The 22,933-nt window shown below is 46.3% G+C and overlaps 1 protein-coding gene across 6 annotated transcripts in view; it reads right to left on the bottom strand.

Moving 5' to 3' along the window:
• Positions 1-22,933, bottom strand: part of LOC144937974 (ras GTPase-activating protein nGAP-like) — a 585,198-nt gene that overhangs the window by 169,966 nt on the left and 392,299 nt on the right. For all 6 annotated transcript variants that reach the window (XM_078865638.1, XM_078865636.1, XM_078865637.1 and 3 more), the window contains one exon: positions 14,774-14,874. In XM_078865638.1, the coding sequence (XP_078721764.1) occupies positions 14,774-14,874 (101 nt within the window). The remainder of the gene's footprint in view (positions 1-14,773; positions 14,875-22,933) is intronic.

Genomic DNA, 22,933 nt, shown 5'->3' on the forward strand with positions numbered 1-22,933 from the left:
GTAGTGGTTAGCGTGCTGCGCTACGAACCCGGTGACTCAAGTTTGATTCCGGCTCATGGCCAACACTAGTGGCGATTATATGAACTAGTCCTGGGCTTCCCGAGGTCGACTCAGCCTCAATTGAGTACCTGGTGCTGTGTTTAAATATCGCCACGAGACGATGGTGGCTGGGCATGGCGCTGGCTACGCATCCCCTCGTACGCCGTGCTGGCCTTCATTTGGTGCTCGCTAGGAGCACTTGCCCCAACAGTCTGTTAAGGCTAAAATGGGGGATATTTGTCTTCGTGTTTCTCACAATTGTGTATTATTTTTGTTTTCACCGCACAATCGTGTCTCTTATTACATACGCAGCGTTAACCAGGTGTCCCCTTAAAACGAGAGGCGTCTCTCAGTGGGCTCTCTACCCACAATGCACTGCGACTGCCTCGAAAGTGCCCTCCTGTTAGCACCAACAATGTTGCTCTGGCCATCAGGTGAGCGATGCAGAATTAATGTCGTTCATAAACAGCGGTGACCTTAGTTGCTCGTCAAGTCTCGGCGAAAAAATGTTCTCTTCGTTTGAGTAAACAATGCGAGGGCGCTGGGCTGAAATGTTAACATTCTTGGCCAATGGCTAAAATATTGACCGTTAAATCCGGGCAGAGCGTTCGAAGTTAAAATATACACCGCAAACCACAAAGGTATCTAGAGCGGGAGTCACATCTTGTGAGTCGTATAATTCTTATGAAAGATATTTTAAAAGATGTAACGTGCCATAAATAAATGAGGGTACCGTCATTACTATCATTTCCCTCTCTCTCTTCGGTTTGTTTTGTGCCTGCACGGGGTGGAGCCATGTAAACCAATGCTCAGTACGTGATGAATGCTAATTAGCAGTAGCGCGTGGTACCGTTTTGTATTTCCAGCAGAAACCGCATTCAGCGAGATCTGTGAGTGGCTAGATGCCCTGGACACATCAACAATCAAATTAGGGATAGAATATTTGTTGCTTTTGCCGATGTTGCTTCTCAATTTTCCATAATGACTACATTTGAAAAAGCCCCCAGAGAAATGCGTAAATGTGTTTAATTGGCAACGAAAGGGCATCCTAAAACTGAGTTATAAGCAAGGAGCAATGCTGGTTGTCAGTCTGCTTGAAACAATACACACATTGTACAACGTACATAGAGACAACTATATGTACTGCACATGTCTAACTCCACAGTGTGGATGGATGTGCATCATGTGTCTGTATAAATAAGGAAAACAATAACGACGTAATCGTTCTTTGTCTCACCCGTGAGCCGTAACAATCATTATTGGTGCGTTATTAAACGCGTGTGCCCGTGGCAATCTACATTGTTTGGCTACATTGGGTGGTGGTGGGTCTTGACGACACAGATGCGTCAAGATCATTACGTGGCCTAACCCAAAAATGTATTGATAAGTTTATCTAACGATGCTGTGTTGGCAGTGGTGCCCAAAGCTCAATGAACAAAACCACTCAACATGGTTCATCAATGTCAACAGCGTGTGGCCTTAAACAAAAAACATAAATATTTAATGGGTGACATTCTGGGCAATGGCCCTTCTTCATCGCACATAACACTGTGTAACAATATTTTTTTGTTCCTGGGTAGTAAGTGTTATTTCCTAATTGCTTATGCCTCATAAGTACAGAAAATGGCTATTATTCCCCACAAACTTTGCTTTTGTGACCAGAACAGTGATATTTTGAAATGTACCTCTTTTCCAGAACATTCCAGAAAGATTCAGCATTGAGTAAACTTGGTGCAACTTCTATAACATTCGAAAACTTTCCAGTAATATAAATAGTAGTGTAAATATAGGGGCCTTAAGCCCACCAGTTAAGTTTAGTTCCAGCTGCCTAAGTGCATACCTTTCTGCATTTTTCTGAGATGGCATCAAGAGGCTGCAAGCATCCGGCAGATGCATTTTGCTATGTCTGCGGCCAATTTATTAAGACCAGAGTGAAAAACTACTCTGTGGAAGCATCTGCTAAGATGTGTGAGGCCTACAAGGCATATTTTGGCATGCCTGTCAGGGATAAAAACAAACCCTGGGCACCTCATTTCACCTGCGAACAATGAAAAAAAAAACTCTAGAAGGTAAGATGGACAATTGTTGCTTGAAATTTGATGTTATAAAATTTTCTAAAAAATAAATAATTCTTAAATTTATTAAATTTTAAATATTTTACAATTTTCAATGTTATTGAAAAAATAAATCATATTTGAAAAATGTTGCGAGAATCTCTTACACATTAGTCATGGGTGAAATAAATGTATTTTTGTTGGATGGTACAAATTGGAAAAGAGAGCCATGAAGTTCGCTATCCCACTCAGGCAACTGCTACTTCTGCATGGTGGGCCCTTCCACACGTCGGACTGGCAAGAATGCACCTGCTATCACGTATCCGGACCACCCCTTAATCCATCGCCCCGGTGCCACACTGCCATGAGCTCCCCGTACCCACTCCGCCGGAGGGAGAGCAGCAGTCTTTAGAAGAGAGCAGCAAGTCAGAGAGCGAAGAAGACGTTGTAGATCTAGATGACAATTTCAGAGGTGGTGCTGAGGAGAGAAACTCATACTACCCCAACCAAAAATACTTCAATGCCTTGATCAGAGATCATGGTCTCACCAAGTCCAATGCCGAGCTTTTGACGTCTAGGCTCAAGCAGTGGAGCTTGTTGGATGAAAGTGTGCAAGTCGCAGATCAGAGGAAGCGTCACCAAACTTTTTGCAGCTTCTTCACCCGTCAAGATGGGCTCTGCTTCTGCCACAATGTGACCAGTCTGTTCGAGGCAATCGGAATCGCCTGTAATCAGAATGAGTGGCGCTTCTTCATTGACAGCTCATCCAGGAGCCCCAAAGCCGTGCTGCTCCATAATGGTAACAAGTACCCGTCTCTTCCCCTGGTTCACTCGGTGCACCTCAAAGAGGATTACAACAGCATCAAGACCTTGCTGGATGCCTTGAAGTATGATGAGTACGGCTGGGAGGTCATCGGAGACTTCAAAATGGTGGCATTCCTGATGGGTCTCCAAGGCAGTTTTACAAAGTTTCCTTGCTATCTTTGCCTTTGGGACAGCAGGGACACCCGGGCGCACCACAGGCAGGACTGGCCATAGCGGACCGAGTTCTCTGTGGGGAGGAACAACGTCAAGTGGGAGCCACTGGTGGACCCCCGGAAGGTGCTGATGCCACCACTGCACATCAAATTTGGCCTTATGAAACAATTTATCAGAGCTGGAGATAAGGAGTCGGCAGCCTTCAAGTATCTTCAAGACTTCTTCCCTATGATGCCTGAGGCAAAGGTCAAAGCCGGTGTCTTCGTCGGACCACAGATAAAGAAGATCCTGGAGTTGCAATAAATTCCCCAAGAAGCTCACGAGTAAGGAGAAAGCGGCTTGAAACAGCTTTGTCGCAGTGGTTCGTGGCTTCCTGGGCAATCACAAGGTCGAAAACTACATGGAGCTGGTTGAGACTGGTGAAGAACTGCAGCACAATGGTCTGTAGGATGTCCCTCAAAGTCCATGTCCTTGATGCACATCTTTATAAATTCAAGGAAAAAATGGGAGCGTACTCGGAAAAGCAAGGCGAGCGCTTCCACCAGGATATACTGGACTTTAAACGCCACTACCAAGGACAGTATAACAAGAATATGATGGGAGACTATATTTGGGGGCTGATTCATGAAAGTGATTTACAGTATAATCGTACATCTAGAAAAACTACTTGCATTACTTTAGTATAAATACATGTTAATTTTGATTAATGTTGTTTTTTGCTGACTTCATGTGAACGAAAAGACAAAAATTCGCCCGTTTTCTCATTGAAAAGATGTAAATTTTTAAATATCAATGCCCTGGTCACAAAAGCAAAGTTTGTGGGGAATAATAGCCATTTTCTAAACTTTTTTGGCATAAGCAATTACAAAATAACACTTACTACCTAGGAACAAAAATCATGTTACATAGCGTTATTAGGGAGGCCAGAGACACGGCGTTTATAGCAATCGGAGACTGCACTTAACACCATGTGGCCTGTTGAGAATTGCATTCTTTTTTGTTTCCAATCAGTTTTTAAATAGCCATATGATAGACTCATATGCTTATTTAATAAATAAAAACACCTTTGCATATGTGAATTTCACTGGCCTCTCCATTTATGATCTGTGGGGATGGACCATTGCACGGAATGCCACTGTTTTTTTCTCTCGTTTAAGGCTCTACAGCGTCATTGACGATTGTGTTGAATAAAAAAAAATATGAATCATAATATTGGCTGCGAAAAACGACGTGTCACGTAAATCTGATAATATATTTAGTTGGCTATACGGCAATGTCAGTCACACAGGTGGTACGGTTTTTACATTTCATCATCACCATTGGCCAAGGTCTATCCACTGCTAGACCAACGCTGGTTTATGCCGTCGCCATCCCTCATGGTCCCGCGATCTTACACGAACGCACAAAGTGCTCTGCAGTGAAAAGTAAAGCAAATAATTTCTACTGTCCTGTGTGTTTTCTGCAGCACATGCCACCTCCAAAAGCCCTGCTGCCAAAGAGGGCCTTTGGGCCCTCTCCACTCTCGCTCCCACGAGCGAGGGGGAGTAACACCTCCAGCTGGAGATTGCATGGACCCCACGTGGTCTCGTTGGAAACCCACTCGATTCACATCACAAGTCACTTGGGTCCCCATACCCCGATTCCAAAACGCGGACATTAATTTCCTCTTCAACGCTTCACTTGGTCTCCCCGCATCACTTCTATTTAATCCGGACCAATTCCCTTCATGGATTGCAAGCACAAGATTCTGCACTTTAGATAAGTGACATATCCACAGAGGGTCAATTGTGGTATATTTGCCGTGGCTAATTGAAGGTGCTCAATTTAAAGCTATTTTAAATAAAAGCGATTTCTCATTTGTTACTAGCCCTAAGCGTGTGTATGGTCCCCGTGTGGTACATTTTAATGCATTAAACTAAGATGATTTAAAAATGTCATGGGACGTACGTGAACAGAGTAAGACTGCAACACACAGCGATGTTTATCGAGACCTCCTTGGATGCTGCAACTTCACAAGCGTGCGACTGCATGCATTTGCAGCATCGACTTGAATGCAACGAGAGCCATGATGCAACACGGAGCACGACTGGTGTTGGTAGAAGAGCATTTCCGTCACGACGTCACAGTCAGTCATCTGGCACAAGAAACAAAGGAATGGTCCGTGGCGAAACTGTGCTTCCCAAGCATCTTGTGCAACAAATATGCATGTCTGAGAATTATTGTTGCAAATGTTAGACATTTACTTTTCTCAGAAATCACTTGAAAACCCAGCATTCTGTAGATCCCCTTCGGATCTAATGTTCCTTGTGCAGAATTGCAGCATTTAAGCCACACAAGTACCCCACAAGATAGTCACGTGATGCAGAGCACCAACAAGCATGTCAGACCACTGAGCCAGAACCACTGAGACCATGGGTTTGAGTCCGGGCAGCAACCAATTAATTATTAAACTGGGTTATCAAGCGTATTGTGTTCATGGTCTCAATCTGGTCACCAATCACTCGGGGAATAAAGTAATTATAATTTGTTTGTCATTTAAAGTAGAATTTCCATTGACGATTTTCACAATTTCAGTTATGATGTGTGTCCATAGTGATTATAAGAGGCATATTGAAGGCACTACGAGCTGTAACAGCTGCAAATATAAATGTCTTCACGTCAGGACCAGCTGCCCAAAACACAACTGGAATGTAGAGTAAAAGCCCAAAATAACGCGAGCATTGGGGGACATGAATAAGACTCACGTTATAGGCTACCCACATCATAATGGAACAATCATGCATGTGCTTGCATGTCTCTGTTCTGTCTGTGTCTCTCCTTATTACTGTGTGTGTCATGGTGGCGAGATGTTAACTACCTCGCCTGGTATGCAGGAGGTCGTGGGTTTGATCCCGACCCTGACGTCTGTATATTTGGAATTTGCATATTCTCTCGGTGATCACGTGGATTTCTCTCCGGGTCCTCCGGTTTTTCCCTCCACATTTAGAAACATTGGTTTTGAGTATTTGGGGTAGAAATTTCCACGTGATAAGCTACTTCGCTGAGCTACATTTGTGGCCTGGTCACTTCTAAAAAAAGAGCTACATAGCTCAGTAGGCCTTACCTGGTAAAATGAAAAATAGTTTAGTTCTTGTCAGTCTCAGCGTCTGTTTGCCCAACTGTGCATGCACGACCGAGGAAGTTAAAAGTGGGCCGGTGGGTGGGGGCTGACGGCTGCCAGACTTTGCCACCGTGCCACAACCACCCGTTGCGAAGCACTGATCCCCACCATCAACAAATCATATTCATTTCTATTTTTTCGTTTCATCTATCCTCGTACCTTGTTATTTTTGGTGGGGTGAACATGACGCAATCAACAGCATATCCAAATCCGCGGCGTAATGAGCAGCGCAATATATTGGGCAATTACTGAAAATGCGAAAAGAAAAAGCCAATGACAAACCCAGATACGCCGCCACTATTATCGGCACAGCAGAAGCAAGAGTCGGGCATATTCATTAAAGCATCTGTGTGTTGCAGGCATCGCTCACTTATCCACTCTGTGCAATTAATTGTGACTTGACAATATTTCCCCGTAATTTGATTTGCGACTTCCTCGCTTGCCGATTTCCATCAGTCAAGGCTGCAGCAGCAGCTGCTCGTTAGCCCACCGTGTGAAGCGAGGTCTACTGAGCTCCTTGGCAAACTCTCTGCATTTCACGACGCTCGCACAAGGACTGCGCATGCGGGGTATCGGAACCGCATTCACAACTATCTCAACTAATAATGCATATCTGCACGTCACTAAACATCGCCCATCTCAGCAAAAAATAACAAAAGTTGGGGTGGGGAGCTGCGCTTTCGTGCAGCCATCGTAGGGGTCGAGTGGGGAGGGGGCTGGAGAGGGGGCTAAGCCCCCCCCTCACCACGCCCCCCCCCCCCCCCGAATGAAGGCTCAGTCAGTTGTGATAATTTATTATCGTCAAACCAAAAAAACGTTGGTATAAAAATGAGTAGGGTGAAGCGATGGGCGTCGCGGCCTTTCCTCGCGTACCCAGCAAGTGAGAGTCAGCGCAGAAGGGCACGATGGATGAAAGTGGAACATCTTGTTACTTCGTTTTGTTTCGCGTTTTTTTACATTTGTTCAAAGCTCGTTTGACGTTTGTTTCACATCGGTCTGTGTCACGTGGCCCCCACCTTCCTCGGCTTTCTGTATGCTCCCCCCTCTGATTAAGGGCCACGTTACAGGGATGCTCCATTGTGCAGCTGCTTTCGTCTTAATAGGTGTTTGCGAACACAGTCTGCCCTTACGGTCTGCACAGTTACAGGCGAAGCCTTAGTGCATTGCGCCGGCCTGTCTAGGAAACTGCCAACACCATCTTCCACAGAAGATTATATAGAGGAGCCTTGTCCTTGTCTGCGTACGTCTGGCCAGGACCGCCCCTAAGTCTGCACGCCCCAAATACCCAGTGTGGTGGCGGGGTCACCATGGGCTGGCCATGATGCTGGGTCATACAGCTGCTTCAGGCTGAATTTACACCACGAGCTCAGGGTGGAAACGGAGCGCCACCTCAACGCTCGTTCACACAGGGAAGCACTTTGACAATCACAATGGTCCAGGTTTGTTTCCTGGCCCTGCACACTCGAAGCAGCGTCCATCTAAGCTTTGCGTGAGCCTCCCATAGGTCAACTGGTGTGGTGTCGTCAACGTCGCACAAGTCCAGCAAGGCAGGCTGTTCGCCCAACTAGTCCTCTATCAGGCCATGCGAATGTTAATCGGTGCTCACTCAGAGCTTTTGCCACATCCAGTTAATGGCCAAGCAGGAAAATCTGTCTTTTTTGTCATTAGTTGCAAGGAAATAAAGTAATAAATAATGTACAAATCTAAATTCACCATATTTACCATTGCAAAATATCATTGGTGATATTCACATACATTTAACAATTGACATTAGCACAGCATTTTATTGTTTTAATGCTGAACTGCAAAAAATTAAAAAATATTCTTGAAATAAACAATGCTCATGGTACTGCCTGATGTGATATCAGTTTATGCTGGAGAATGACACGTTTGTAATTTTCAGAAAATTTAAAATTATAGTTACACGAAATGCATGCTTAAAGAGGTCTGCATTTTTTTTATAAATTACCAGAAAGGATAGAGGTAGTATTTGAGTTAAAAGGGTACGGCATTTGTATTGCACAGCGCGTTCCCATAATTCATCAGGGGAAGTGTGTGTTATACATAGCGGGAAAGCAAAGCTCGCATAAGAATAACGTACACGGGTGTTCGCCTCTGCCCAAGCCCTATGGAATTGTTCATTAGCATTGCGGGGTGAGACATCTCACCACTCAATCAAACGCACATCAGTAAATCAAGAGGTGGTGTGGCCAATCACTCGGCTATACGTCTACTGGTGCGAATAGAAGGCTGTCATCACACTTGGCAATGGCTATATGGCGATCAATACCAAGGCGAAAACACGCGCAGAATTTTCAAAGACGTAAAAGCACTATTTTAAGTGGGCATAGCGAGAAAAATGTTTATGTTTTTACTCTATCTAGCCAGTTGACGCTGTGATCACAGCACTATAGACACAATAAATACGTTGTGAGTTCAACCGACTCGGCCCATTATCCTTATAGGGTCAACAGAGCAGGTGCTACTCTGTGAGAAGTCACAGTGGTCATTATAATTGACGTAATGGGACCCGCCATGAGAATGTGGAATTTGCATCACTAGAAGAAATATTAGCACTAACGTGTAGCTCAGTTGAGCATGAAGACACTTTGATTTCATGATTTCTACTCATACGCACCAGCAACAATTCACCGTGTCTTACAAGACCAGTGGAGTTAAACACAGCAGATGACCTCCACGGGTCAAATCGAAGTCGTCTTCGTCATGACTTTGCTTGTAATGACAATCTTGACTCGGGGTCAAAACTATGGCAATGAAGTCAGGGCCGTAGAGTACAGTGAGCAGCGAGAGGACAGCGAGCGGAAAGCCAGTGGACAGCCAGGGGACAGCCAGCATCGTGCACCTCCAAGGCCTCCATGCCGTTCCTGGCGCCACGGGCCCTGTAGCACACGCTGGAGGCACTCTCGACAGAGCGTGACTCTGGATTGTGGAAATTCACTGAGATGCCGAGGTGAGGAGCTAAACCTGTGCCTGTCCACTGTCTACCTGCCGAGCATTTACTCCATCCATCTGAAAACGTATCAGAAATGTTAACTAAATTAGTTAATTTCTTTAACAGTGTACGCTTTAAAAGAGAGCTCTATTTAAAAAATTAGAATAGCACATACTGTGCCGGACTACTATGTGAATTTCCTCTTAAGTGAACAGAATAATTCAACTGGAGTTCAATAAATATACAACTTAAGTAGTCAGCCAAAAATCATGATTGCCCTGCATATTTATTTATTACCGGGAATGCCTAATGCACCTAAGAATGTATCAAACGCGAGTAAAAATGTCAGCAACTCACAACTCTTCTCTTGCGAACATAATTGTGGAAATTATCTGGCAACATACATTTTATCACTCAAACTGTTTAAAATAATATTTCGATGACACTACCAGCTGAGCGTGTAATTAAAATGCACAAATACTCACCAAAAACAGTAACTACACTGACCATGAGCTCATACAATTGTTACAAACAAGCACCATTTGCTATCGTTATCTTACCAGGTAAAGCCCAGCGAGCTACATAGCTCTTTTTTCAGAGACGACTTGGCCACAAATGACAACTCAACGAAGCGGCTGATCACGGGGAAATGTTTCGCAGCCAAACACTCGAAATGCGTGATGTTGATTCTAGATGTGAAGGGAAAACCCGGAAGACCCGGAGAAAAATCCACACGACCACAGGGAGAGAGACACACAAACTCAATATATACAGGCGTCAGGGTCAGGTTCGAACCCATGATCTCCTGTATACCTCGCGAGGTAGTTAACATCTCGCCACTGTGGCACCTTTAGGTAATAGATAAACGAGCATGCCTGAAATTGCTTGCTTAAGCCACTTCTGGAAGAGCAGCGTACACTACAGGGAGCTCTAGAAAGCTTCTGTAGAGGGTATTTGGCCTCCTCTTCCACGCTGGGCAAACAACCCTGAAGAGGTGGGATTACCACATTCAACTCCACCACACACGACTTACCCATCGACAGACTGACGATCACCCATTTCTGGGTGGACAGAGGCGGGGGGGGGTCAGATAAAACCAGCGACCTTTGGATTTCAAGTCCAGTGTGCTTAACGTTACACCACGGCAGGGAAATCCGTGAGAAATACAGGGACTCCTCAACTTACGAACGAGTTAGGCTCCAGGTCTGTTTGTAAGTTGATTTGTTCGTAAATCCCAACTTTACTCCTGTCGATTCAAAATATGTACACTAAACACGGGGAATGGCTTTTAAAGTTGTATAATCTCCTGTAGATGCGACCGGTTCTTCACGTTCTGCAGATGCAGATGCCACCACCACCATCTATTGCGCGGTATTGAACTTACTGTAGGACTCTCGGTCCGAACAGGCAAATGCACATACGAAGAGGTTTGTTCGTATCTTTGAAAGTTCGTAAGTCGAATGTTCGTAAGCAGAGGAGTCCTTGTACAGTAAAACGCGTAATTTTACATAGGTCACTTGCAACGCACTATGCAGTTCTCTGCAGAAATTGCTTGATGGCTGCAGGAAGTCAAAGGGGTTGAGGGCTGATTTTGTGGTGGTGGTGGTGGTGGCAAGTGAGCAAAGCGCGAGACTTCACTGGCATTGTCAGCTGGGCAGCCGTCCCAAACACATCTCAACGCAGAGCCCTGCAGCCAAACCCTGACAAATCTCCCCTCCCACACCAGTGACTGGGGAGGCACTGGCTCGTGTCAGAGCCAGATTCACACACTAAGGGGGGTGTGTCCTCACTTTAGGGGGGCGTGGCCTCACTGAGGGAGACGTGTTAAACACGTCCCCCTCAGTGAGGCAGATGTGATAGCTGCCTCCCCAGTTTCATGACGAGACCAGCGAGCCTAAATACCTTTATACACATATGTGAAATAAGTTACCTGGAGTATGGAAGGCGAGGACATGAAATGAAGGGGTCTACAAACATTACATTTGTGACACACAGAGAAATAGTAACAGGCACGCGCTTATTGCCCGCGCTCCATCCAGTTACTGAGGGGTTGTGCAATCAGAGGGGAGGCTGAGCTCGTCGCTGCCTCACCTCTCGTCTCTTCCTGTATTTGCAGCGGAGCTCCGCAAATTTGGCGATGTTGACTATAAAAACGATTGAAATCGTACAGAAATGACATTTATAACACAGATCAGTGGAAAAATCTTAATATTTATTTTATTTGATTATTATATTTTTTTACTTTTCGTAACAGCTATTTTCATTGGAGTAGTGCCGGTGAGGCTCTGCCTCCCCTGACCGCACGTCCCTGTTCCACACACGTGTCCTAACGACACCATTAAAACAAGCCAACGCAAAACGCCTATAAAGGGGCTCCATTGATATCATAAATGACCACAATATTGACCAAAGTCATAAATTGCCTGGAAAATTAACAAAGCACTCAATGGCTCGCTGTGATGACTCACAAATGCTCTAGTTCTAGAATATTATCAGGCAAAACACAAAGAAGTTCCAATACAAGCTGCATCGTTTTCAAAAAAGAATAACACGTGATCATGCCTCAGATGCCAAGGTGAACAATTCAGAAGTTCAACTGCCTTCAGCAACATCTGCAGACACAGGTCAGGATGTACACAGCTAAACAGCAAGGCATTTGGTGAGAGAGCAAAGCAATCCACCCAGAATGCATAGGATAGTGACAACACCTACCTCTTCATGGGGCATTTAATTACCAAAATGCAGTCACTCAATCTTCCCTGCACACTTGTGCATTCAGGAAGAGCATATACATGCATGCATCCATGTATTATTATACGACACTTCTTGCTATCTTTCATCCATTTTCCTTTTGGATTTTTACCAATCACATGCCAACTGGGCTATAGGCTTGCACTTTCCTTCCGAAGCTTCCGAAGCAGTCATGTCAAACAAATGCCACGATGAGAAAGGACTTGGAAATGATCTAATAACCCTGAACCCTGAGTTCATAGAAGTGCCTTACTGACCAAATATTACCACAATATCGGGCTGCACTGGACAGCAGTACAGAAGAGTAACCTTTTCTTCCTGTGATTCGCTGCCAAATAAGCCAAACGGATAAATTAGTCACTGACGACTAGGCTGTGACTATTAAATGTCTAAGTTTAGACATGTTTAATCTTGGGTGGCTGCATGGGTCGAAAGCCAAGAACACACCAGCACAAGCTTAGCACGAACATCCTAATCCAATTAGCCACCTAATCGAGTTCATTTCCAGAGTGAACACTGCGAGATGGAAACAGCAGCAATTGTTTGAAGTAGTGTAAATTACAAAACATTTGTTGCTTTGCTGTGAAATGAATCCATGAAGATTGGTATCTATAGTAACAGGGCCTAAAGAAGTATATATTCGTTGCAAAACATACACGTAAACAAAGCATCGTCACAATCAAAGCCCCATGCCAAACAAACTGCAATCACAGAATACTGAAAAAGACTTTTGCAATGTCGCTTCTGCGACACATTCACTCTGGAAATGAACTCGATAAGGTAATGTTGCTTCTGCGACATTACCCTCCTCTTTCAGACCGAGTGAAATCCACACCCTACGCTCTGGTTAATTAGGCCATGGACAAGGAAACAATGCCACCGATTATAAGGAAAGGCCAACGACCTGACAGCCCCAACCAGGTAGAAGAAACAGTTGCTGCATCTCCGCGACGTTTTGTGGGCGGTTTGTCCGCTGTCCAGAACGCCCTCGCTCAGCCTGCCTCTGCGTGTTGAGAGTAAGATGAGAGACTATCCTCGTACGCTTTTGCTTACGATCAACGCAACCTCAGCTCGTGTGCAATAATCCTCCTACTGCTTGCACAGCTGTTCACCGTCTCCCCGCACCTCCGATCAGCACGGTTGGCTACGTACGGTGTGAAATAAGTTCAACATACATACATACATACGTCTCCTGTGCCCATAAATTCTGAAGATAATACCATCATGCCTCAGCTGTTTCTAATTCCCCCATACCTCCTTCAACTTGACTGTCCCTCTTCACGACCCTGCGGCACAGCGTGCAGCGATACGACCGCATGAAGACACTTTGTCGTCAAAACAGACACGATCGAAGTCCTGCTGCTGGGGTAAGGCCTCTCCATCTCATTGCCATCCCTCGTAGTCTCACGATTGATGCAAAACATTCAATGCATCTCATTCCGGCCATTTCCATCACCAGTCTAGTCCATCAGCCCTCATCCATTGTAAGCGACATGTCCCCGCCCAACGCCATTTTTATTTTCTTCAGTCAACAAGAAGACTGTGACTTGCGTCTTATTTCTCAAATCCTCTTTCTGTTTCTCAGAGAAATTCCCAGAAAGCATTTTGCCACGCTACTCTGTGCACTGCTCGGGGTTTTTTCCCCCATTTTCTTTGTCAACGTCCGTGTCATGACAGGAAATATTTGATCATGAAAAATAAAAGTGGTGTCAATATCACAGTATCTATGCGCTTGAGGAAACAAATGGGTAATTAGTCTTACATGTGGCATACAATTCAAGCTCACAGTGTGAAGCCAAATTCTGTTATCCAGACACAGCTTCAACATCTTACCTGTCACACCAGCTGTTTGGCGATCACACAATTGACTGAACTCAGTGTGCACCAAATCATTGTGATCGCTGGACTTGATGGGTGCAAAAAATGCAATTGAGATTTTTTGTTTGCGAACGGAACGTTGCTACTGCACGTCACCGTGGCTGCACTGGGAAAGCGAACGCGGTGCACTGAACGGAGCACAGCAGCAGCGGGCAGGTCGAGCTGCAGGCAAAACAGCAACTGCAAGTGCTGCACGTTTGAAATGAGACGGGAAGAAGAGGGGGGGGGGGCTCCAGATCGATAGAAACCCACATTCGCTTTGAACATCCTGTGGAAACGCAACAATGGCGCGCGGTATTACACCGCGCAGGTCTGCAACACGCATCCTTAATGCACGGTGGCTGACGCGGATGGCACGGTTACTACTCAAGAGCCCCGACAGCCACCTCCTGGCCAAAATACCAACACTGGCCGCCCGTGTATCTACACGTATTGTTGAAACCTAGAGCAAAAATGGACCTTATGAACAAAACCAACTTGCACAGACTGTGGCAAATAAAAAAGAATTGGGGTGGGGCAGGGAGGAAGGTGCCCGTTTCTCCAGTGCCACACGTGGGTGCAGCTCATCACTGGGGACGGGAGTTTTCTGTACGAATGAACCCTTTCCCGTTCTGAGCACGTGAGAGAGGCAAAGCACCGTTGTTTTTGAAAGACAATGTGCTCACTGCAGAGAACCGTCGGGACATGAATGCACTCTATGATAGCTGGCGCCAAACTGTGCCACACACGCCATGCCGCATTGCCTTGTGGTAGCCTCGGTACCAATAAAGTTAGTTTATTCTAGTTTTTCTTCCGGCTTCGTTTTCATGACATGCACGTACATCATCGAAAGCGGGTTAAAAGGGCCGGCCACTCGGCAACAAGAGGGTGGGTGCCGTCAGCAGGCCAGCTTGACGGCCCTCGGCCGCGTGAAGCGCCCGTCGCCGTGGCGGGCGCGTGCGTTACGACGCGTGGGCGTACCTTTCGCCGTCCGTCGCCCGCAGCATGGGCAGCCGGAAGCTCGCGTTGCGCTCCAGCTTGCTTTTCCTGCGCTTCAGCGACGTCCTCAGACGCAGCAGCCCCTGTCGAGAAAAGCGGGAGGGGGGAAGCGACAGGGGTTTGTGGGAGTGGGAAATGAGAGGAGACGGGAGAGAGGAGTGGCGGCAGTGCGGGAGAAGGGGGGCGAGAGAGGGAGGTAGGGGAAGTGAGGGAAGGCAAAGCAATCTGACGTGAAGAGGACAGAAGATGATTTGCCTGCAGGGACAACCCAGGGCCGGTGAACTAATTACGACCAGCCTAGCATGCCCTCATGCGAACTGTTTCTTTAATATCATGACACTTCATGACAGATGACCTGCAACATAAGTCCTTTCCAAAATCAGGTGCACGGCTATGTATCACTTAAAGCGGAAAAACAATACGCCAATGTAATTACTGTAGGCATTACTTGACGATTGTTTATAATTGTGATTAAATGTTACATCCCTATACGAGCAAAGCTCGAGGTGTTTCTTAAGAGTGTACGATTACAAACACCCACAATACCATTTGCATCTCACTACAGAACATACGCAGAAGGCTAACGTAGCCACTAGATGTTTAGCTGCCTTATAAAATGTACCGAGTATTTTAGTAACATCGCATATCTAAAACGTTTATTTTTTATCTATAATTGTTTAATTGTATTACTGTGTGAGGCTAAACACATCTCTGTGGAGCTCTGATAATTGACAGAACATCACAAAGCATCAGGGAGCAGCCTTGACAAATGACAGGTCAGAAACAGCGGAAACAGCGATGCTCTATCCTACCACAACACAGGGCTCAGCTATGCCATGAGATCATGGCTCAGCACATGTTCATCAAGTGATATACAGCACAGCAATTTTAAGTTCTTTGGTAATCCACTGCTGGATGAAGTCCTCTCCAAGCTGTGTTGCTCATGGGGGTTGTTTGACCATACTTCACCATGCTGGTCAGTGCAGTTCTGTGAAGGGGGGGGGGGGGTGGTGCCCAGGACTCTCTCAGGTATCACTCGCCACTGATGGTAGCCGATCCGATGCCGGGAATGCATCTTGGGTCATGGGGTTCAGAGAGCGGTGCACTAACCACTGCCCCACTGCTCCTCCGCATGGAGTCGATTGAAATTAAATTACATGAAAAGCATAATGCACACGATGTCTTTGCGTGCCGTTATTGGAGATCTGCCCGTCAATGTGCTCCATTTGAGAGCCTCGTTCAACCTTAGCGGATACGCAGGCTCAAACCCAGCGGGGGGGGGGGGGGGGGGGGCCCAGTGGTCTCGGCCCAGATCTCTGGAACAAACATTAACCCAGAAGCCACCCATCTAAGCCTCCCCCCCATCTTACCCTTCATATATGTCCTGTGGCATCACAGAATCTGGAGCATCTCTCGTAATTGCGTTCATTTTACCTTTTCGTGTAACAGCTGAGAAGCACGCACCACTCTTAAAAAGGAAAAGTTTAATTGACGAACGTAGCTCGGTAAATTAAATTAATGCATAACAAAGGTGAATCTGTGGGTTTCAAAATATAAGTATGTAGAACTTACATACATACATCTCTAAGATCCTCACCACTGCCAACAATTCAATATGCTCACCACCACCACCCAAGTCAGCCGATGCCTATCGTCCTCATCACCACCCCCATGATCAGGCAGCCGATGTCCGTCTCTCATGATCGCCATCCAATGTCAACCGTCTACCAAGGCCTGTTGCCATAATCATTGTTATCCAATCCATATGTAAGCATGTTGAACTTCTTTCGCACCATACGTAGCCAACCGTGAGACTCGGAGGTGCGGGAGGACACCACACTAAACACAAAAAGCAGTGGCAAAGAAATGAGTTTCCAATCTAAAATTAAAAGTGCGTAACTTCCAGTGGCTTCCTAATATCGGCAGAGTGTTCCAGATGGCCGCAGAAGCACATCTGAAAGGGCCGCTCGATGCAGTGGCCGTCTTTGTTCAATGTCCAGACAAAAGAACGGAAAATTACAAACCGTCAGGTAAGGCTCACCGAGCTATATATATATCTCTTTTTCAGAAGTGACCTGGCCACAAATGATAGCTCAACAAAGTGGCTTATCCCGTGGAAATTTATAACAGCCAAATACTCTAAATTCGTGTTTCTCAATGTGGAGGGAAAAACCGGAGGACCCGGAGGAAAATCCACGTGAACATGGGGGGAGAGGGACATGCAGACTCCAAATAAACAGCAGGCATCAGGGTCGAGATCAAACCCACGCCCTCCTGTATACCAGGCGAGGTAGTTAACATTCCGCCACTGCGGCACAAAACGAGAAGCACCTCTGCCGTATGCTCCATGGCTGTGAGTCGCCACATGGCTGTATTATATAACAGCCATGCCGCCAAAACTTCAGCGCACATGCCACTAAAGTGGCAGATTTCAACGGCTAAAGTGCTTTGAATTTCCCTTCTATGCGGGTATTCTGCGAGGCTGCATCTAACCACGGTTCCATTTACACTGAAGTATGGTCGTGTATAAATATCCCATGTTTGGATGCCACGTTTGCTAAGATATTTAAATATACATATATATTGCCCAGGCATCACTTTGACGAAAGAGCTTTAACCTTCATGAAAACATATCCAGGATAATGGAAGATCTCACGTTTTTCTAATTAAATACACAGAACGCTAAATATTTCTTGCCAAACAGCTTGCAGCATTAATTGTCCAATAATGATACCAAATTGAAAATTAATCAGACACGCTGCAATAATTACAGAATCATGAGCGGAGTAAACATTTCACAAGAAACCTCGCGTAAAATGTTGTGGTATATAAACATGTACGAATGTATCCAATGTTAATTCGCCGGCCGGTGAGCTGAATTAAAGAAACCTGGGTGGTGCCATTTGCTTGCCGCGTAAACAACCTTGGAAAACACAAAATTAATAACAATTATTCAAAATGGAACGATAATAAAGTGAGCAAAAGAGCAGTTTTTCATGTGCGATAGGAAGTCTGATTTTCATTCAATCGTAACTTTACTTTGACATACTGATCAGCATTTGGCAATGCTGTACAGGCAGTCCTCGACTTACAAACGGGTTACGTTCCTGAGACGCGTTCGTAAGCCGATTTGTTCGTATCTTGGACCTCAATATTTAATTGTACACACGGTCAGTGTTATAAAATGTTATTATGGTTCAACAAACAAAGGAAGCATTGTTAAACTTATAAATAATAATAAATGTTGCATGTAATACTGTACGGATAGTAAATAAAACATAAAATAAAGTAACATGAAAAGAAAAAAATCTTTTTATTTTCACTTACTTTGAATCCTGATGCTGCCTTGCGTTGTGCATCATGCGGGATGCTGGCACTCATTTACATCTCACGGAGGATCGCTCCACCGAACAAAATAGTTCTGCGGTTCGGTTCATAAGTACGACCAAACGTACCCAGGTCAGATGGTTAAAATTAATAACGTCTCATTGCGGTTCGTTCGTGAGTGCAGATGTTCGTAAGTGCGGACGTTCATATCTCGGGGATTGCCTGTATTGGTTAATTTAAAATAATATTGTGTATTGAAACTGCTCTTCATCTAACCCAGGTCGCCCTTGCAAGGAAAGGCAATGCTGCTTCACGTCTCGATGGGTTTACAATCCCCTTTCTTACAGCAATAGAACATGCGTGTAAACACCAACGCAGAGACACAGGAGCTCGCTCAGTGTGCGAAAGTGCTTTGCGCAAATACTCGACCAGCAGCTATTCTGTTAAAACCCTTTGAAAATAACTTGACAAATGTTAAATTGAATTTCAGTAATTTACAATTTAGGTGGAATTAAACCAATTACAAATATTTATGCAATTTCGACAAATGTGATGGCGTTGCATTTTAAACGGGAGTTTAAATGAGTTTTTGGCTCCAAGGAAACGTTTGCTTTCTACGTGACTGCTTGCGTGGGTGCGATGCTACGTGTCACAGTGCACAGATGTCAGTGTGCTAGTCCGTGTTTCTTTGTCTTTTGGAGTGGTGGCGCAGTGGTTAGCACACTGCACTACAAACCTGGCCACCCGAGTTCGATTCCTGCTCACGACCGATAACAGTGATGAATATTTGAACTGGTCCTGAGCCTCCCCTAGGTCGACTCAGTCTAAAATTATTACCTTGTGCGGTGCGTAAATATCGCCACTCGGGAAACAAAGGGGGACGGGCACAGTGTTGGCCATCCACTCCATGTGGCGTGCTGGCTTTCATCGGTGATACTCGCTAACAGCACTTACCCCAAAAATCTGTTCAGGCTATATGGGGGACCTTTGTCTTGTGTGTGTACATGCGTGACGGTGGCGTCCGACATGTATGACATCATGCAGGCCCCAATCACGTGAGCAGCCACCGTGTATATCCCATCATCGTTGTTGTTAAGAGCCAATAACTTGCCACGACTGGATACATGACTCACCCATACTCTTCCATCCCTTCCTTCCCTGAGTTGTTATTTTCCAGTCGTGGCCTACAAACGAATTCATCATTGATTTTTGGCTCAGACCGTGTTAGTAAATTGTGTGTCATACGTGAATGAGGGTGGTGTGTTTATACAATCAGCTGAATCACAGTCGTGTTGCTCATAAGAATGAGCTGTATTTGAAGGTGTTTCTACGTTCATGGCACAACAATTATAAATGATACACGTGCCAAACTGGAAGCAGTCACAAGGCAAGCAAGTGTGATGACAATAGAGCGTGCATGCAGTGTGAGTGGACTAGTGGCCACGGGAGGTAATGACAGGGGAGTCAGTTGTAAGTGCGAAGAGACTGGTGGCCACGGGAATGATCGAGAAGGGGGCGTGGTCAGGCGACAGAAGCGGACGGTGGAGTCTGCCGCTGGAGCGAACGTCCAGAGTCAGCGAGAATGATCGAGAAGGGGGGCGTGGCCTCGGTTGGTATATAAGGGGGAGATGCGCAGGAGACTCAGGGCTGTTACAGTGGGGTCTCCGCCTGATGTCAAGTGAATGTGTCTTCAATGAAGTGTCATCTCAAGAGAAATGTGTTAAGTCGTCATTACACAAGCATAGATATCAAACCAGCGTTCCAGACGGCAGCAGAAGAGGACCTGAAAGTGCCGCACAATGCGGGGACCGTCTCTTTGTTCGATGGTCAGGCACAAAAGCCGCTGCTACTGCGAGGATGATCGGAAAAATCACAAAACGAGGAGCACCTCTGCTGCATGCTCCACTGCAGTGAGCCGCCACATGGCTACATCATATGAGCCATGACGCCACGTCTTGTGTGTTTACCTTTAAATATTATATCCTCACCAATATCCTGCATAGTCTGCAATCCCCCCCCCCACCGTGTTTCTTGACAAAGAGAGACGCCGTCTCATTGGGTTCTCACAATTTGAAGAGACGTTGACTGACAGACGGACTGATTACATCCCTGTCTGGTGGAGCTGTCACATCAGAAACCTTGGATTATGACACGTCACCAAGCCACGGCGCTCCTCCGCTCTAATCACATTACACTGAGAAAAGGACAGATCCGAGTGGAAACAAGGACAGTCGGTTTTAAGAACATTGAAAACCGAGTCACGAGGCTGAGCAGTCCTCTTTCAGTGCTCATCTCACAATCAGAAGTTTGTGGTTTCAAAGCACAAGCAGCAATTAACTCATCCCTGCATCCCTAAATAAAATGTATACCACCTTACAGGGAGTCCACAGCGGTTGTCTATGGGAAGACTGGTCTTGCCATGGGAATGTGGAATTCTACTACTACTACACCCCCCACCCCCAAATATCCACTTGAGCAAAGAGACGCTTTGACTTAAAATCTACGTCGCAGCACAGCAAAAGGTTAACATTTGCTTATCAGTTGAAATATGATTCATGCAGTGCATTTTTCGGAGCGCTTCCACACGGCGACAAATGTTTTCATAAACATGCAACTACTAAATTAATGACCATTCAAAATTCATTAATTAAAAGGTGGTTAGGAACAGTAATAATGGAATGGAATCTATTCAATACACAGTGAGTGTAACGAATAATTAATTTCACACATGGGATGATGATGACGATGATCAAGGGCAGCGATACACGGGGAAGGGGTCGGCGCCACAGCTGCGAGCGAGCGTGGGGGTGCCCCGGTCGGTGCGACCCCGACCAGGGGCTCGCCGGACGGTGGCGGCTCCGTTGAGCCGGCTGAGCGAGTTTGCACGCGGCCCTCGCCGGCTCTCCGGTGTTATGACGCACGCACGCGCATGTGCACTAACAGGCAGAGCCGGCGGTCGACCGCCAGCCCCCCCCAGCAACGAGGGACACGACGGCGATGCTACCCCCCCCCCCCCCCCCCCCAATCTTCACAACTCCACGACCGCCGCTTCGGCGCTCACGATAACGGGTGGGTGCACGTGGACTCGCGCGGGGGACACAAACCCAGGGAGACAGACAAACGCGCGCACAAGAAAATCGCAACTGACGAGCGAGAGCCTTCACACTGCGGTCGTGCTGCCAATTAATCGCTCTGCTGTTCATTTGCCTGTGTTCATGTTTCCTTTACGAAATCATTTCAAGAGCATGCAGCAGCAACAACAAGAACAACAAAAAACACCTGTCTTGTTTTTCTTCAGCAGTTTCTCCTGCAGGGTAATGGTGACTCCTTTTTGGCATAGGACACGATCCGTCTCTATCTCCCTCTCGCTCTGTAGCTGCTACGTAGCCACAAGGATCGCCGCCAGCAGCCTCCCCCAAGAGGTGTGTGGGCGTGAGGTGCTCGCCCCAGGGGATGATGCAGGAGGTCGCCCGTGACATTCACGTGCGCGACGCTGGGACCTAGGGGGATGCGAGCCGCTCTCACCGTTACCACTGTGGGTTTGAGTTCAGTGGAAACGCACAAGCTCTTAACGACCCACATTATGATGTACTTAGGAATCATAGGTTTTGGTGCAAATATCCAAGACTATCAGACAAAACAAGATCACCTTTTGGGAACTCGGCCAAAATTATGTGTTGGACATCCCTGTCCGACTTCCCCACCTAACTCACCAACAAAATAAACCGGAGTTGTGCTTTTAGCATTGACATGTTATAAAAACAGAAAGAAATAGTAAAAAGGGGGTGATTCTGCTGATAATGTCAAAACGTGTCCAGAGTTTTCCCTGAATGCTTGCTTCGTAACTGAACAACAGACCAATGCCACCCAATGTGTACACATACAAACCCAGTTTCATCTCACAAGCTGCCTGGATTCAAACCTAGAATGTTCATCTCCGCAATTTGTCACCACGCGCCACCCGTCACCCCTTATACACCTTTTCATGGCGAACACGCATCAAAAATATTACAGCCAAACAGACTGCCCGGGTGTGCGCTGTAGCTGTAAGCGTTGTGACAGAGCAAGGCTTTTCAGTGACCTTCACTCTCCTTCGTTTACAAAGTTGCGCTCGAGCCCGGAGTTTCGAGCTCACTCGCGTTTTGCTTTATTGGAAAATGCGGCTGCGGGCAGCAAGGTGAGGAAAAGCAATGCCCTCTCAGATGAAACCCCCAGCAGCACCGATTCATCTTCATTCTCCCCTGAGCCACAGTGGAGCGCTCGCTCGCTCGAGCGCGGGCGCCTTGCGGTGTCATGCGCAGCGCGCGAGAGGGGGGTTCCCCGAGTCGCCGCACCGATCCACGGTCAATCGAGACGTATTTACCTCTTTCCCCTGAAACTTTGACACCTCTTAATTTTGCAGCGGCGAACCTGGTTGGCTCCGTCCTTCGGGAGGATTGGCGGCACAAGCGCTTCGATTACCCGAGCTGGAGTGGATCGGAGAGAAATCCAGGGGAAGCGATTTTCGCACACGAGAGAGAGAGAGATGGCCCAAGCATAGAGCTATTTCACCTGTATGTGTCCAGACACAACACCTCGGGTGCAGAAAGTCAATTTCCTCTCACGGGCAATGATCTACAATGTGAGTTGAGGTGGGAGTAGAAAACGTCGTGTTATACTTTACGATACTCTCTGTTCTCCACTGAATGGGGGTAGACTCACAGAGCAGATCTATGAAAACTATTAATTATTTTTTATTTCACCAGGTAAGCCCCGCTGAGCTATGTAGCTCTTCTTCAGAAGTGACCTGGCTGCAAATCATAGCTCAACGAAGTG

Source organism: Lampetra fluviatilis, chromosome 20, assembly GCF_964198595.1.
Source record: "Lampetra fluviatilis chromosome 20, kcLamFluv1.1, whole genome shotgun sequence".
In the NCBI taxonomy this organism is placed as follows: domain Eukaryota; kingdom Metazoa; phylum Chordata; class Hyperoartia; order Petromyzontiformes; family Petromyzontidae; genus Lampetra; species Lampetra fluviatilis.